Raw genomic sequence first — 16,235 nt, 5'->3', positions numbered from 1 at the left:
TTATTTTAGCTCCGTGTAGTATTTGTTAGTACAGGAAAGTCGTATTTAAGCAGTTAAGGTGAAGGGGACTGTGGAGAAACTACTTAGGGGGCCAGGAGTTTTCTTCAGACTAGGCGACGGTGACTCACAGCCCCTTGAACGCCACGGAATTGGCCCACTTCAGCTGGTGGGTTTTCTGTTGCATGGCTTTCCTCACCTTTTTTTTTTTTTAAGTTGTTGAAGTTCGTGATTTATTTCTCTTGAGATATTTATTTGGCTTTTTATTTTATGTTAGAGTTGGAAAGTATTTGAGAAGTCTCAGTCATTTTCAGGGTTTTTTGTTTTGTTTTGCTTTTTGTATTTTTCGGTAGAATTCTGAAGATTTCTCTCAAGGGTTTTAACATTTCTTGTTAAGGTTATTCCTCATTTATTTTTCTTGATATTGCGGGCGGGAATTTTTTCATATTTTTAAATTGTTTATTGCTGCTACACAGAAGAGCTATTGAGCTTTGACTGTTTGGTTTATACCCAACCATGTTTTAAACTCCCTTTTTAACAAGAGTAGCAGTGGAGCCTTTCGGATTTTTCCAAGTATGAGATCAAAAATTTGTAAGCTGAGATGATCATAGGTTTACATATTTCCCCTTCTTTAAAGGGGCCTTAATATTAAATATTAAACCATTTTTCCATTCTCAGGACAAATCCCACTAAATTCCTAGTAATTGTTATAATATTTTATTGAATTATATTTATAATACCCTATTGAGGATTTTATATTTATCTTCCTAAGGGATAGTGATTTATTGTCTTATGTTGGGTTTTTATACTAATTTAATAAATTATATAACTTTCCAATGCTTAATACTCCAGAAGAGAAAGAATATGGAAATTAGTTCTTCCTAAAAAGTTTTAAATACTTCACTCTAAAACTGGTTTAAAGCCTTATTTGAAGATAATTTTTTATTAATTTAGTCTGCATTCTCAGGTTTATAGGTCTAATCTAATTTTTCTTTCATTATGTCAGATATTTTTCAGAAAGTTGCTAACTTCATAAAACATGTATTTATCAGTATTCTATTTTAATATTTTTATTAAAATCCTCTTATTATTATCTCTTCCATATATTTTATCCCCTTATATCAAATTATGTTTCTTTGGGCCTTCTTTTTATTGAACAGATTTATAAGTCACTTTTTATTGTTTAAATAGTGTATTCTATTTTGGTTTCTAAGAAATCATATTTTGGCTTTATAAATTCTACTGATTTTTTGTATTATAAATATTTCATTGGTTTTCCCTGTTTCTTCCTTTTGTATGTTTCTTTTGATTTCAAATTTTTAATATATTACTTAGTACATAAATTTCCTTTTAAAAAATAATTAAAGCTTTTAGTGTATGAATTTGCCTCTAAAAATACCTTTGGGGGCATCCCATAATTTTGCTTTACAGTATTTTAATTTTATTTTTCTATAAATGTAAAGAATTATTTATAAGTGTGTGGCATCTGTTTTATTCCAAGAATACTAGGAGATTTTATTTCTGTACAGTGTTTAATTCATTGCTTATTGTTTTGATAACTTGTGATTAAAGAGTCTGGGCTATAAAACAGCAACTTTTTGAAATTTTTTTAGCTCTTGTAGCTGAGAATATGACCATTTTAGTAACTATCTCATGTATGCTTGAAAAGTCGGGGTTTCCTCTTAGCATTCCAAGTTCATTATATCTATTAATTTAGCCTTATTTTAATTTTATTTTTCAAATTATCTTCATATATAGTTTTTTGGAGGGTATCCTTTGTCTATTAGGAAAGTAGGGGTGGGTTAAAGACTCCCAATCATAATAATTCTATTTCTCTTCCTTTTTCTTAGCATTCCTTATTTTGTTCTATTAATGCCCTATTTTTTACTCAGTCTGTATTGTGCTTTGTAATTCTTTTTTTTTTCTATGAACTGTATTTTAGTTAATATTAATATTGCCATTGTCTGCTGTCATTTTCTTTGCATTTTTTATGACATGTCTTTATACATCTTTTCTGATTTTTTTTGCTATTTTTTTCCTCTCATTGTATAAATGTCTAGAGATGTGGTGACAGTGGGATCAGTGAGGGAGAGATGGATGTGAATGGCAGGGCAAAAGGTGACCCCCACGAGCTGAGCAGGTTTGGGAGATAAGGAGGGGGACTGATGAGGCATAAAGCAGGGCCCTTGGAAGGAGGGGATGTTAGGCTTGGGTGTAAGACAGGCTGAATTTGGTCGTGAGCTGGCTGACTGCCTTCTTGTCCACAGGTGATCCTAGCTTCAGGTGAGACTGGCGACACAGTCATTGACTGGATGAGCTTCACACAGAATTATGATGATCCCTGAATTTGAGCCAGACCCTCGCTTAGTGCTTTGGTGGCATTGATAGCACACTTAACTTCTTTGCATCTCAGGTGTTCTGTAAATCCAGAATAGTAAGATTTATTTTGAAATACTTCTGGAGAAGCATTAAAGAGTGTGCATATGATAAACAATTTCTAAATGCTTGAGGGCCTTTTGAGTCCCTGCAGACAAAGGTTTTGGGACTTTAAAGCAGTATTATTTTAGAATGAAAGTTCTGCATTAAATGTGCCTGATGAAGAGTTAAGCTCTTTTTGAAAATAGGACCCATGCAGCTTCATCTCCTCTGCAGTGAAATGCCACTTCCCACTGATTTGACCAAGCATTTTCTCTGTAAGCCTCGCAGCCTCGCTGGCTTCTTCTAGTGCTCTGTGCTTGGCATGGTAATTAGGGGCTTCTGCTGTCACTGACAGAATGCTCCTGGCTATTTCCTGAGTGATAGATACAGTAAGTCCTCACTTAGTTGTCAATAGGTTTCGTGACTTTAAGAGGAACGATGTATAATGAAAATTTACCGTAGACTAATTGATGTAAACAAGAGTTAAGTTTCTGTGGCATCTCATCAGTGTTATAACAAGTGACGGATGAAAGACATTATTAGGGGACCTGCTGTACTTGCTAGTTCCTTACATTTCCCCGGCAGAGTGTGCGGTGTGCATTCGTAAGTGGTGGGATTTGGGGAGCGCAGCGCCGTGAGAGAGGAGTGTGACAGGCAGGGCTGTGGAGGAGAATCGGCTGGGGTTGCTGGCTTTTAATTGAAGTTTAGTTGGAGATTCAATGAGGTGCGACTGTTATGACAGATTTCAGAATGTAATGATAGCAAAATGGAGTGGGTTCATCAAAGTCGGAGTAAATAAGAGCAACGGCTCAGCAACTCAGCATGAGGCAGCAGCTACAAACCCTCCGAAAATCCAGAGTAATTAAAGTCTGCATTGTGCGGCCCTCCTTCTCAGTGGGTACCCTCCCAAGGAAAGCAGGAGCTTTATTGTGAAAAAATAAACACAAACGTGGAGATGTAAATTACATGCATGCTTTAATCTTGTTTGTAAACACTGCAAGTTTTAAAATGTAATGATAACCAACGTACACAACTGCAGCTGAAACCAGGTTGGAGGGAGACCTCAAGTTGGTGAAAGGCCCTGCGGTCTCCCCGCGTCCCCCCACCCTGCCCACGCGGCTCTACCCACCCACCTCCCCTTGTATATTTGGAAGAGAAAAGGTGGAATTCTGTCCTCTAGTTTCAGAGCACACAAGTCCTTGTCTCTCATGTGTTAATGCCACAAACTGGATGGTAGTTTTAACGCTTTCTCTCCACTTCGTGTCCTGTCACTTCCTGCTTTGGTCTGTGCATGTGACATCAGAGGTTAGTGGGTAAGAGACAGAGTGACCAAGTGTTGAAGAATTTGCAGCGCGGAAAGGGAGGAAACTGACCCAAATACTATCTAGATTCTTTTATCTTCATACTTTAAACCTGACAGTGACCTCAAGTTGAGCCAATTCTAAGGGTTGAGCTTAGAAAAATAGCGTGAGATAGTAGAAAACTCACTGAACTGGTGTTGAAGAAATGTGTGTGGATTCTGCCTTGACTTCCCCTTGTTGCCAGAATGATTTTGAACAAAGCCCTCCCCTTCTCTGGGCCATAGTTTCTCCATCTGTTAAAGCCAATGAGTGGCCGAAAATGAGTTCTAGGTTTTCTTTTAATTCAGACATTCTTTAATGTTGTGCCTCATACATTCACTCCAATCCATATGGGGTCCTGGAGATTCAAACTCAATGTAGTACCCTTCTTAGGTCCCCAGGTGTCCCAGGAGTCAGAAATGTTCCAGAGAAGGCCCAAAAGGTTCCCCTGCCAAGAACTTTCCATACTGCAATTTAAGGCCAGGATTTCCTGAGACTGTTGTTAGAAGTCCTCTGCCCTGGTCTCGCTTCCTCAGCTCTGCAAGGGGCCCTCATAGTACAGAACGACCTGATGTCATTCCAGACCATCAGAGCTTACGGTGGAGCTGCCACTGAGATGACCCAATGTACTATCCTGCGTACTCTATCTACAGTGGTGAGGGAGGTAGTTAACAGGGCGACTACACTGCATTTCTCTCTCATTATATTCCCTTTTCAGAGTAGGGTCATGGAAATTTATAGGATTATCGGGAGGGCTACTTATAAGAGCAACCTGTCATTTATATAAATCACTTTAAATGAAATTAAAGTATGATATTCAGGAGAACCTTAGCTTTAAGGAATCAAACCCACAGTTTAATTTGAAGAGCCTTTTTAGTGTCGTGTATCTGGGGAAGTCCACCAGGAGACCATGAAGTCGTTTTCCTTGATTAATTGTTTTAAGGTGGAAAACAGAAAGTACACTGACAATTTAGAATTTGCTCTCCCAGGATGTTACATGGTAGGAAAAGGTTGAGAATTGGAGGGTAGAGTAAGAGAAATGGCTATGGGTTTGAAGAAACATTTTTCAATTGAGACTACTCATTCCCACCACTAAACCCCGAAGATCATTTCTAGCCTGAGAATTACCAGCAGCATTTGTGATGGTTGCCTCAGGCTGCCTTGGAAAGGAAGCGGGTTTGGGGTGGGTTCCAGAGCTCTCTGGCCCAATTTGATTGGAATGTCAGAATAGTGATGTTTCCAGAGCAGTCCTGGAATAAGTCATTGGGGCATGGGAGTGGGGACTCATTAGATGTATGTCACCCCACTGTAACTGTTAGACCAGAAGGACGGGTGAGTGTGGGAAAGGTAATGAAATTTAACACCGTTTTTCTTGATTTATAAAGATAGACGTGTATGTTGTGTCCATGCACTATTAGCAACAGTGGCTGTGCCTTACACATTTTGTTATTGATCTTTTAACAGGGAGACTAGAATGGAGTGATGTATACAAAGATAATGTTTTTTTTTAACTAAAACTTATCAAATAATCCGTAAAGAAATAAACTCTGCCTAAAAATTCTCAAACTATTGGATTAAAGGCCTAAATATAAAAACTAAAACTGTAAAACTTTTAGAAGAAAACGGGTAACCTTGGATTTAGCAGTGGTTTCTTAGACATGACACCAAAAATAAAACAATAAAGAAAAAAGAGATAAATTGGACTTCATCAAAGTTAAAAATTTTGTATAGGAACCATGAACACTATCAGGAGAGTGAAAATATAACCACAGAATGGAAGAAAATACATACAAGTCATATAGCTGATAAAGGACATTATCATTAGTATCCAAATATAACAAGACAATAAAAAAACAACCCAATTAAAAAATTGGTAAAGGACATTTTTCCAAAGAAGATGCAGATGGCCAACATGCACATGAAGAGATGTTCAGCATCATTAGCCACTGGGAAAATGCAGATCAAAACCACAGTGAGATACCATTTCATACCCACTAGGGTAGCTACTATCAAAAACAAAACTGGAAAACAGCAAGTGTTGATAAGGATGTGGAGAAATCAGAGCTTCATACATCGCTGGTGGGAACGTGAAATGGTACAGCCACTGTGGAAAGCAGTTTGACAGTTCCTCAGAAAGCTAAGCATAGAATTGCAATATGACCCACCAATTCAACTTCTAGTTATATACCCAAAAGAACTGAAAGCAGGTGTTCAAACAAAAACTTGTACAGAAAAGTTCATAGACCTGCTATCACAATAGTCAAGGTGGAAACAACCAAAATGTTCATCAACTGATGATGGGATAAGCAAAATGTGGTATATCCACGCGATGGAATATTATCCAGCCACAAAAAGGAATGAAGTACTGATACATGGTACAACATAGATGAGCCTTGAAAGCATCGTCCTAGGTAACACCAGCTAGACACAAAGCCGACATATTGTATGATTCCATTTATATGCAATGTCCAAAATTTAAAAATTCATGGTCACAGAAAGTAAATTAGCGGTTACCAGGGGCTGGGGAGAGGGAGGAATGGGGAGTTCCTGTTTAATGGGCATGGGGCCTCCATTCAGGGTGAGGAAGCCTAGAATGCCATGCTGAGTTGTGTTCAAAGTCACTGAATTGAAAGGCTAAGAGAAGTATCTCCCAGAAGCCTCAGTAGGCACTTCTACCTGCTGTTTTCATGTCCCCACACAACCACCTCCTGCATTCCAGCCTGTGTGACCAGTGGTGACCACACAGCATCTCTGGAACTTAAAATGTTCCACAGAGTCAGCTGTGACCTGAAGCTACCATTCCTCAGATCCCTTAACATCTCCACAGCACAGGGCAGGGTGGGTGTGGAGCAAGTGGCTCTGGAGTATGGCACCCAGCATGCCATGCAGATGTTGAGAGGATGTTTCTCATTCGGTCTTTTGGGTTTCGGCCCATCAAACTGGTAAATTTAGGCTTTGAGGACAGTGGAACTGCCAGACTTTTACTTAAGCTGCAGCAGCCCTTGCATTAGGCAGGGCCTTGTATGTATTTGGAGGGCGAACTGGATCCACTTTGCAGTGGAGGCCATGCTTCTACATTTTGATAGAGCCCAAGGCAGAGAACTCATACGTGCAGGTCGTGTACTGTTACTCCTACCAGCCCGCCCGGCTGAGCGTCCATGTGGTTGGAGGGCCCACAGCTGACCTCTGGGGTGTGTGTGGTGTTCCCCGCAGGCCTGTCCACCACAGTGCACAGTGGGGGGACAAGAGCATTCATAGCCATTAAGGAAAGGAGCTTATCAGTATGTCCCAGTTTAGGCATTTCCCTAAGTCCAAACTGTTAAATTTGGAAGCTTATATGTCATCTTTTCTTTATAACCGTAAATCTAGTCTATCAGGCTTAATTTATTGTTGTTTTTCCCTTTGCTTTCAGGAGAGTAGATCTGGAGAAACCAACAGCTGTGTGGAAGAAATAATCCGGGTAAGGACATTCCTTTACAAATCTTATCAACTGCTTGGACAGAGATTCCCAGTAGAAAGGGTCATGTGGCTGCATTGTCAAAGGGAGCCTGTTGTTTGTTGTTTGGCGATTACCTTTTCTGAGGGCAATCATGTAAGTTGCCTAAATGACACTTTACGAAACAGCACTTCTTTTGGAAATCTAAGGGCTACACCTCAGTTGGGTGCCTTTGTCCGGCCTGAGGTGACACTGCATGAAAGTGATCAGCTGGGAGACAGGAGAGCAGAGTTGAGATGAAATGCATGGCTGTGCTCACATTTGGATGCCCCATTAATTATTCCACTGTTTAGAAGCATCTTTAATAGTCTGTACTTCCAGTCAGGCAGGGCTGCCTTGTTATTTTTTCCCCTACATTTAGCTAGAATCAGAAGCACTCAGAGAGTGGTGTCTTGGAGTCTGGAAATTTACCTCTGTATTGTTTTGCATGTTATGACTTCGCATGTTACTCTTGCATGTTACTCTGGGTCGTCACCGTGAGTGGGCAGGTGCCCCCCATGAACCTCTGCGCACCCAGATTCGCTTAGGCTGGGCTGTTGCACGTTAGTGTTTTCCTGAGCATCCCAGCTCATAATCAGGGCGTCATCTTCATGCCATATTTTCTCTTCACTCATATTTTTAGGGGTGTAACCTATTAACTTACAGCTCTCAGAAAGCTGGTGCTACATTTGGCAGAACCCCAAGACAGAGAGACCAGATCTTATGGCAATTCCTTCCCTATAAAGAAAAAACAACTTTATTTTAATGTTTCTAAGTTTTGGGCACCCTACTCACTTTTTCTTGACTTCCTAGTGAATTACATTAATATAATCATTTGGTTAAAATTTTACATTTACCATCAGATTCTTTTCAGAGGCAGGATATTTTTTCTTCCTATAAAGCATTATGTTCATAAATAAATCTTTTAACTCAAGTTGACCAAAATAATTAGTTAATTAAAGTTTGATTTGTTGAGTTAATACTGATTTTTTTTTTCCGGCAAAGATTTATATAGAAAACAATTGTCCAAGTGGGTAGCTTCTTTTCTGGTATTTAAGTACATGTTAAATAAAATGCTCATTGTATTTTATATCTGTGTTTTCTCTAGCCTGGAGTTTTGTTTCGGATTAAAGAACAGATGGTGTAAAATGCTGATATACTTTTCCTGTTTTTCTCTTTCAACATTCCTTCCTGTTTGAGTCCAGATGTTCAATGTTTAGGCCATCTTCCTTTGATTGATTGAGGTGTTTACATATGCAAAATAATAATTCCAGAAGGCACCTGTCCCCTCTTTGGTGCTGCAATTTAGACACCTCTAAGCTTTCCTATCCTTTCTTATCTTCTCTGAGGATATGGAAGAAATCGGTCATTTGACCTTTACTTCTCCATACTCCAAGCCGAGCTCAAAGTTTGAGTAAGAGCTTGAGTAATTCACAGACCAAAAAGGATATAGTTTCAGTGATGTAAAATGCACCTAGAATAAAACTGAATGCTGCCGCTGAGAGCTGAACGCATTCTTCCTTTTTCTTAAGAGAGCTGATGAGAGCCTCATGCCCGCTTACCCCACTCCTACCTCCCCACACTGCTGGCCCCAGGGCATCTCCCACTGCCACAGCCCAGCTCGAAGCAGGCGTGGGACGCGAGGGAGAGCCTGGGCCAACCGGGTAATGGGTTTGAGTGCACACGCGAGGTTCAGGGCCGCGGGGTGACGACTTCAGTAGTGGACAGCCGAGCTCCCTGTACGCTCCACTCTCCTGGAGCCCACGAGGACCAGTCCAGGGTGAGAGGCACTGTATAGACGCGCCCTTCCTCTCTCCTTGCCTATCAGCCTAAGGTATTGGTACTAGTAGTTGGTGTTTAGGCAGCCCCTGGGGACCGTGTCAGTGTTCCCACCTCGCCTGGCCTGTTCTCTGGCTGCCCCTGCCCCACTCCTGCGTCCATCCTGCAGGCTCACCGTCGCTCTTCCTAAGCATGTCCCCCCTTCCATGCACGAGCACAGGGCTCCCTCTCAGCTACAGCCTATTGTGCTTGTGCGCCTGTCACACACCAGCATTGCCCTTTCGCTGTGGCCCCCCGTGTCTGGAACTTAGAATTCACAGTTTTGTTGCATGAATAAATTAACGAGTGAGTGACTGAAGGAACCCTCCAAAGGAGAAGGCTGAGGATCATTCTGACAGTTCACGAACAGTCCATGGGCTGTAATCGTGGACCTGACGGACCCGCCCTTTCAGGGCTGGGTTTCCATGGCTGGTCTTTGTGGAGCCCAGTTTTCCTTATGAGTTTCTCTCCCCTTGTGATCCAAGGTCACCAGAGGTACTTGTCACTTGCAGCCATCACTTTTAAGTGATGGTCCCCTTTTGCCGTGGAGTAAGAGCAGGGTCATGAAAAAAAATGCCTTAAAATGATGAAAACTGAGCTGTTCATTTAACATATATTAGTATGCCCTTTCCACATGGGAGGTACTGGGGGGGGGTAACAAAGGTGGGCCAGGCAGACATGACCCCTCGCCCTCTTCAAACCTACATAAGATACAGCTACTAAGTTTTTTTTAAATTTTATAAATATATGTATAATATTAATTGTGATAAATACTTGGGGTTTTATGACAGCTTATTATAGCTTGCATGACCTAGTTTGGGGTCAAGAACAGCTTCTCTGAGGAAGCAACATTTGAACTGATAGTTGGAGGTTGAATAGAAAATCAGCCTGAGGAGAAGGGTGGTGGTTCCAAGCAGAGGAAATGCAAGAGCTTGGCTTGTTAGAGACCCAGGCAGGCCAGGGCAGGCCAGGGGGGCTAGAGTGTAAGCAGATAACGCTGGGCAAGAGAAGCCAAATACACGGTGCTTCCTCGGCCGTGTTCAGGATCCGTAAGCACAGGGAGCCCGCGAAGGGCTTGAGCAGAGCGACGTCAGCACACTGGCTCCGTGCACCACTCTGTCTGCTGCGGAGAATGGACCGAGGCGAGGGGCAGAAGGAAGGGCGCGGAGGCTGTGCCCCGGTGCAGATGGGAGATGCTTGCGGGCCGCTCACACTCACGGGAACATGAGGGAGATGCAGGTTTGGGGGGAGGGAGGAAAGCATCAATGATTTTCAGACATGTTGAGTTTAAAGTACCTTTTGAGACACTTCATTAACATGGAGAATGTAAGTGAACGTACATGGGTCTGGAGCTCAGACAGTCCTGAGCTGTAGACCAACATTTTGGATTAGTTAGCATGTTGGTAATAAAACCATAGAAATGGGTGGATTTGCCTGGAGAGAGATTAGAGACCAAGAAGCAATGAGAGTCTAAATTCCAGCATTAAATCTCAGAAAAGGAGGACCCACTGGCAGAGGAGGTGAGCGGCAGTGGCTAGAGACACTGAGGGAAAATTGTGACAGCGCAGAGTCATAGAATCCATGGGAAGAGAGTTTCTAGTTCAGTAGTGCTCAGAATTTCCAAGAGGACAAGAGAAACAAGGATTGGAAACCACCCAATGGATTGGACAGACGGCAGAAAGGTCATTGGTGACTTACTTGAATGATGGTTCTGTGGAGAGACTAGGAGGAATCCAGATTTGAGAAAATGGAGGTAGTGAGTTCAGAGACCTTTTGTGAGGAAAGGCCATAGTTTCCATTCAGATCCCTTTTCATTTGCAGTACATGCAACATCCAACAACAACCACCAAATCATGAAGCTCTAACGTTTATGATGCATGAGACACTCAGCTCCTTGCATGTGTTAACTCATTGAACTATCATCACAGCTGCCCACAGAGAGGCACTGTTAATACCCCTTTCACAGATGAAGAAACTGAGGCAAGACGTTAAACACGACTTGACCGAGATCACAGAGTATGTGGCAAAAGCTGGGATTTTAACAAGCACTATCTGGCACCAGCACCTCCTCTCTCTCTTAACAACTATGGTGTTTTATTAAATTAATAAGTAACACTCCCCCACACATACTCCCTGGTTCATTAATGAAATCACTTGGGCATTTTACTGTGAATGAGAGGTTTTCTGTTTTTACCTGTTTATGATTCAGAAAGGCCAGATCATGCATTTGTGCACTTGAACTCACAGAGGTTTTATGGCCAAGGTACCAACCTTATTATTTTTTTAAATCCTCACCCAGGGATATGTTTTTTATTGATTTGGGAGAGAGAGAGAAACATCAGTGTGAGAGAAAAACATCAGTCGGTTGCCTGCTGTACGCGCCCCAGTCGGGAATCAAACGGACAACCCTTTTTGGTATATGGGATGGCACTTCAATCAGCTGCGCCATCCTGCCAGGGCTCCAACTTTATTTTTAAACTTCTTTTTCTCTCCCCTCTCTTATTTTTGCTGACGTGACTGTTTTCAAGTCATTTAAATATTACACTATGTTCTAAAGTGTAATTATTTTTTATTTTTTACTCAGAGAATTTTGAACCTGGGACTTAATAAATCTGTGTATTATTGCAAAATTCACTTAACCAAGGGAGACATTCTAACCGAGTTCTGTGAAGATGGGCGATAAGGGTTGGAAGCCCTCGTGGCTGACATATGTTTATAACAGACAGTTTTCTAACTTCCACAATATTTCACCCTTAAAGGCTCCGGTGCTGTAGTACTTAGGTGCTTTCCGTTGCATTATCCATTAACGTAGAATGGCATTAACATTTGTTCGGCAAATAAAATCCATTTACAACTTAATGGGCCTGTGCAGGGCTGGAACCTAGGATGCACACATTTTATGCAGACAGGTTTAGTTGGCGGTTGTTGAGGGGCAGCGCAAATAGCAGAGCGAGCCTCTGTAATGGGAGACCAGCGTTTGAGATTCTGGCTTGGACTTAAGGGATGAATTCAGAAACAATTTCAGTGCAGCGTCGGAGCAGATGACCTTCTTGACTTTGATCTTTAGTCACCAATTTAATGCCAGTGTCCTGAAATATTCATAGTGAATATCTACATAGAGTTGCATTTCTGTTTATATGAAGCGGGTGAGTGAGGAGAGAGTTGCGAGCAGTGTCACATGAAGTGCATGTCATTGTGTCCCTCTCATGTGTTCAGACCCTGGATGACAGGCGGAGAGGAACCTTGTGCTTGAATGTCCACATGCTCCTTACTTAACCCAAATGAAAATGTTAGCCATTTGAGAGAAACTAGCAAATGAAGAGGTGACTTGTTTTATATGACCTATTGGGTCATTTGCAGAGCTGGACCTAGGTCAGACTTCCCCTGCATCAGACCAGACGGGCTTTTCCTTACAACTTATTTCATTTGTTTCAAACAGTAAAGATTTTACTAGTGACAAAACGAAGCCCACAAATGGCTAAATCAATCCAGGTGTAACTATAGAGGAGCCCCATTAGTATATACATTATTCATTGTAGTAAAATAAAATAAAAGGGGCCTGCCTGGTGTGGCTCAGCAGTTGAGCGTCGCCCCATGCACCAGGAAGTCCCTGGTTAGATTCCCCTCAGGGTACATGCCCAGGTTGTGGGCTTGATCCCCAGTAAAGGGGGTGCAGGAGGCAGCCGATCAATGTTTCTCTCTCATCAGTGTTTCTATTTCTCTATCCCTCTCCCTTCCTCTCTCTGAAATCAATAAAAACATATTTTAATAAATAAATAAAAGCAAAAGTCAAAGGGATGTAGGTCTAGAGGAATTCACTAAACAAAACCTACAGTTATCCAAGAGAAATTAGCTTCACTTGGTAGTGTTTTGTTTTGATTTTTCTTTAAAAATTTTTTATATTGATTTTAGAAAGAGAGGGAAGGAGAGAAACATCAATTTGATTTGTGACTCCACTTATTTATGCAATCATTGGTTCTTATATGTTCCTTGACAGGGGATTAAACCTGAAACCTTAGAGTATTGGGACAATACTCTAGCCAACTGAGCTAATCAGCCTCTTTTGCATTTTTAATAGATGTTATTATATTTGTCCTTTTGGCTGAAACCAAAAGCTCTACATAAATGGCTCCACCTCTGCCTGCCAAGGGCGCCCTAGTGCCTATGAGTGTGCCCCATGGCCTGCTCCCGTGTTTCTGGGCCATTTGGCCACATTCTACAGACTTTGTGATGACTCTGGAAGTGCTCAGTTTCCAGCGGAGCTGGGGCAGACCACTCTAGTTCAGGATCTGTTCTGAGCCCAGACATTTTGAGGGATGGCCAAGACAACCCTGGAGGTGCTGAAGCTCCCATTGTGAATGCATGGCTTTGCCTTTCTGTAGTTCCCTGTCCCATCTAATCTGCACCATGAGAAATCACAAAGGCATTTACAGAACCCTGGAAATGTTAGCAGCCCAAGTAGCTGGAGGTCTGTGGGAATATATTTTCTGTCCTAAAAGGTGAGTTCTGATACCTCAGCCAATATCTTTTCATGGGTGTCTGTCAATATGTTACTGGAAGAAAGGAATAGATATGCAAATAGTGTCAACAAAAGTAGGTGCCACTGGCTATGATGGAAGCCAGAAGTGCTGAGCACCTCCTGCACCCAGGCCGGCAAAGGCTAGGAGAGGAGCACAGGGAGCATGTTGCTGGACAGAGTGCGTGATGGGCCGGGTTTCTGATAATATCAGAGACACATTCCCCACTCTCATGAAGATGCTTGGAGAACTTCAGCACTGCATTAGAAGACCGAGGCATTAAATATACTTGATTTTTTATGTTTTCTGTTGCTCCAGCCTTGCAAGGTACATCAACAAAGAAGTGATAAGATTTAAGATAACTAAAAAATATATAGATTTACTCAGTGCCTTCAAACACCTGCCAGACACACAGGAGGGAGTCAGCAGATGCTTATGGGGTGGTGAATTAGAGAGAGAATGTGGGGGGAATGTGGAGACACTCAATGCCAGTCCTTAGAAAGGTGGCTCGCACAGTCCAGCCCCAGCGACAGGAACGCAGAGGTGGGACAGTGGAGAGTCAGGCGCCTTGCTGGCGCGGAGCACCACGCGATGTGTTTTCCACTCGGTTTCACGGCAGCTTCGCATTATTTTGCTTGTTTATATATCAGAGTCTTCATTTTCAGAAAAATAAGGGCTTAAACTTGGATCGTGTAGGACCAAAAAATGCAAATTCTTATCTTTATCGATGAATGAGGTTTACTGTTTGCAGTACTGTTTTTATTGTACTATATAGATTTGAAAATATTGATGCATGTAAAATTATAGTGTCTGATAATACTTTCCAATGTATAAATTGCCCAAGAACATACTTTTTTTTTACTTCTAAAAAAAACCTATTTTTCAATTACAGTTGACACACAATATTATATTAGTTTCAGGTGTACAACATACTGATTAGACATTTATATAACTTGTGAGTGATCACCCCGATAGGTAGTACACATCTGACACCATACATAGTTATCACAATATTATTGGCGATATTCCCTATGCTGTACTTTACACCCCGTGACTATTTTTATATCTGGCAATTTATGCATCTTAATCCCTTTTACTTTTTTCACTCATCTCCTCAACCCTCCCCCCCATCTGGTGGCCATCAATTTGTTCTCTGTATTTATGAGTTTGTTTCTTGTTTTTTTAATGTTGTATTTCAATTTCTATATTTAAGTGAAATCATATGGTATTTGTCTTTTTCTGTCTGACTTATTTCACTTAGCATAATACACTGTAGGTCCATCCATGTTGTCACAAATGGTATTATTTTTTTCTTAGGCTGAGTAATATTCTACTGTATATATATATATATATGTACCACATCATCTGTATCCAATCACCTATCAGTGGACACTCAGGTTCTTTCCATATCTTAACTATTGTTAATAATGCTGCAGTGAACATAGGAGTGCATTTATCTTTTCAAAATAGTGTTTTGGATTTCTTCGCATAAATTGTAATTGCTAAGTTATATAATTGTAATATTTTTAATATTTTGAAGAACCTCCATACTGTTTTCCACAGTGACTGCACCGATTTACATTTCCAAAGCGCACGAATGTTCCCTTGTCTCTACATCCTTGCCAACACTTGTTTATTAATTTATTGATGATAGCCATTCTAACCAGATTGTGACCAGATATCTCATTTTAATTTACATTTCCCAGATGATTATTGATGTTGAGAATCTTTTCATATGTCTGTTGGCCACCAGTATGCCCTCTTTGGAGAAATGTCTATTCAGGTCCTCTGCCTATTTTAAATCAGATTGTGGGGGTTTAAAATAAGTTGTATGAGTTCCTTATACCTTTTGGGTATTAACCTTTTATTGGATGTATCATTGACAAGTATGTTCTCCCATTCAGTAGGTTGTCTTTTCACTTTGTACGTAGTTTCCTTTGCTGTACAAAAGCTTCTTTGTTTGATGTAGTCCTGTTTATTTATTTTTTTATTTTGTTTCCCTTGCCTGAGGATATATATCAGAAAAAAATATTACTAAGAGCAATGTCAGAGAGTTTACTGCCAATGTTTTCTTCTAGGAGTTTTGTGATTTTGGGTCATACATTAAGTCTTTAATCCATTTTGAGTTTATTCTTGCATATGAGATAAGAAAGTGATCTAATTTAATTTTTTTGCGTGTATCTGTCCAGTTTCCCAACACCATTTATTAAAGAGACTGTCTTTATCCCATTGTATAGTCTCACCTCCTTTGTCCTATATTAATTGTCCGTATAGGCATAGGTTTATTTCTGGGCATCTCTGTTCTGTTCTGTTGATTGATGTGTCTGTTTTTATGCCAGTTCCATGCTCTTTATTACTGTAGCCTTGTAGTATAGTTTGATATCAGTTAGCATGATACCTCTAACTTGGTTCTTCTTTCTCAAGATCACTTTGGCTATTCAGAGTCTTTTGTGGTTTTATATAAATTTTAGGATTATTATTCTAGTTCTGTGAAAAATGCCATTTGTATTTTTGATAGGGATTGCATTGAATCTGTAGATTGCTTTGGGTAGTATGGACATGTTAACAATGCTAATTCTTTTTATCCATTTATTTGTATCTTTTTTCAATTTCTTTCTTCAATGTCTTAGACACTTAATCTGGGTTTGTTTCAAGTGCTGCTCTCCAACA

General features: G+C 40.8%; 1 protein-coding gene across 1 annotated transcript in view; it reads left to right on the top strand.

The window, feature by feature from the left end:
* AFF3 (ALF transcription elongation factor 3) overlaps nt 1–16,235 on the top strand; it is a 478,488-nt gene that overhangs the window by 234,230 nt on the left and 228,023 nt on the right. The window contains exon 5 of the mRNA XM_087823693.1: nt 7,168–7,215. Coding sequence (XP_087679819.1) covers nt 7,168–7,215 — 48 coding nt within the window. The remainder of the gene's footprint in view (nt 1–7,167; nt 7,216–16,235) is intronic.

Source organism: Miniopterus natalensis, chromosome 13 (assembly GCF_054644295.1).
Source record: "Miniopterus natalensis isolate mMinNat1 chromosome 13, mMinNat1.hap1, whole genome shotgun sequence".
NCBI classification, from domain to species: Eukaryota; Metazoa; Chordata; class Mammalia; order Chiroptera; family Miniopteridae; genus Miniopterus; species Miniopterus natalensis.
The sequence above is the reverse complement of the archived record's forward strand: the minus strand, read 5'-3'. Positions and strand labels throughout refer to the sequence as shown.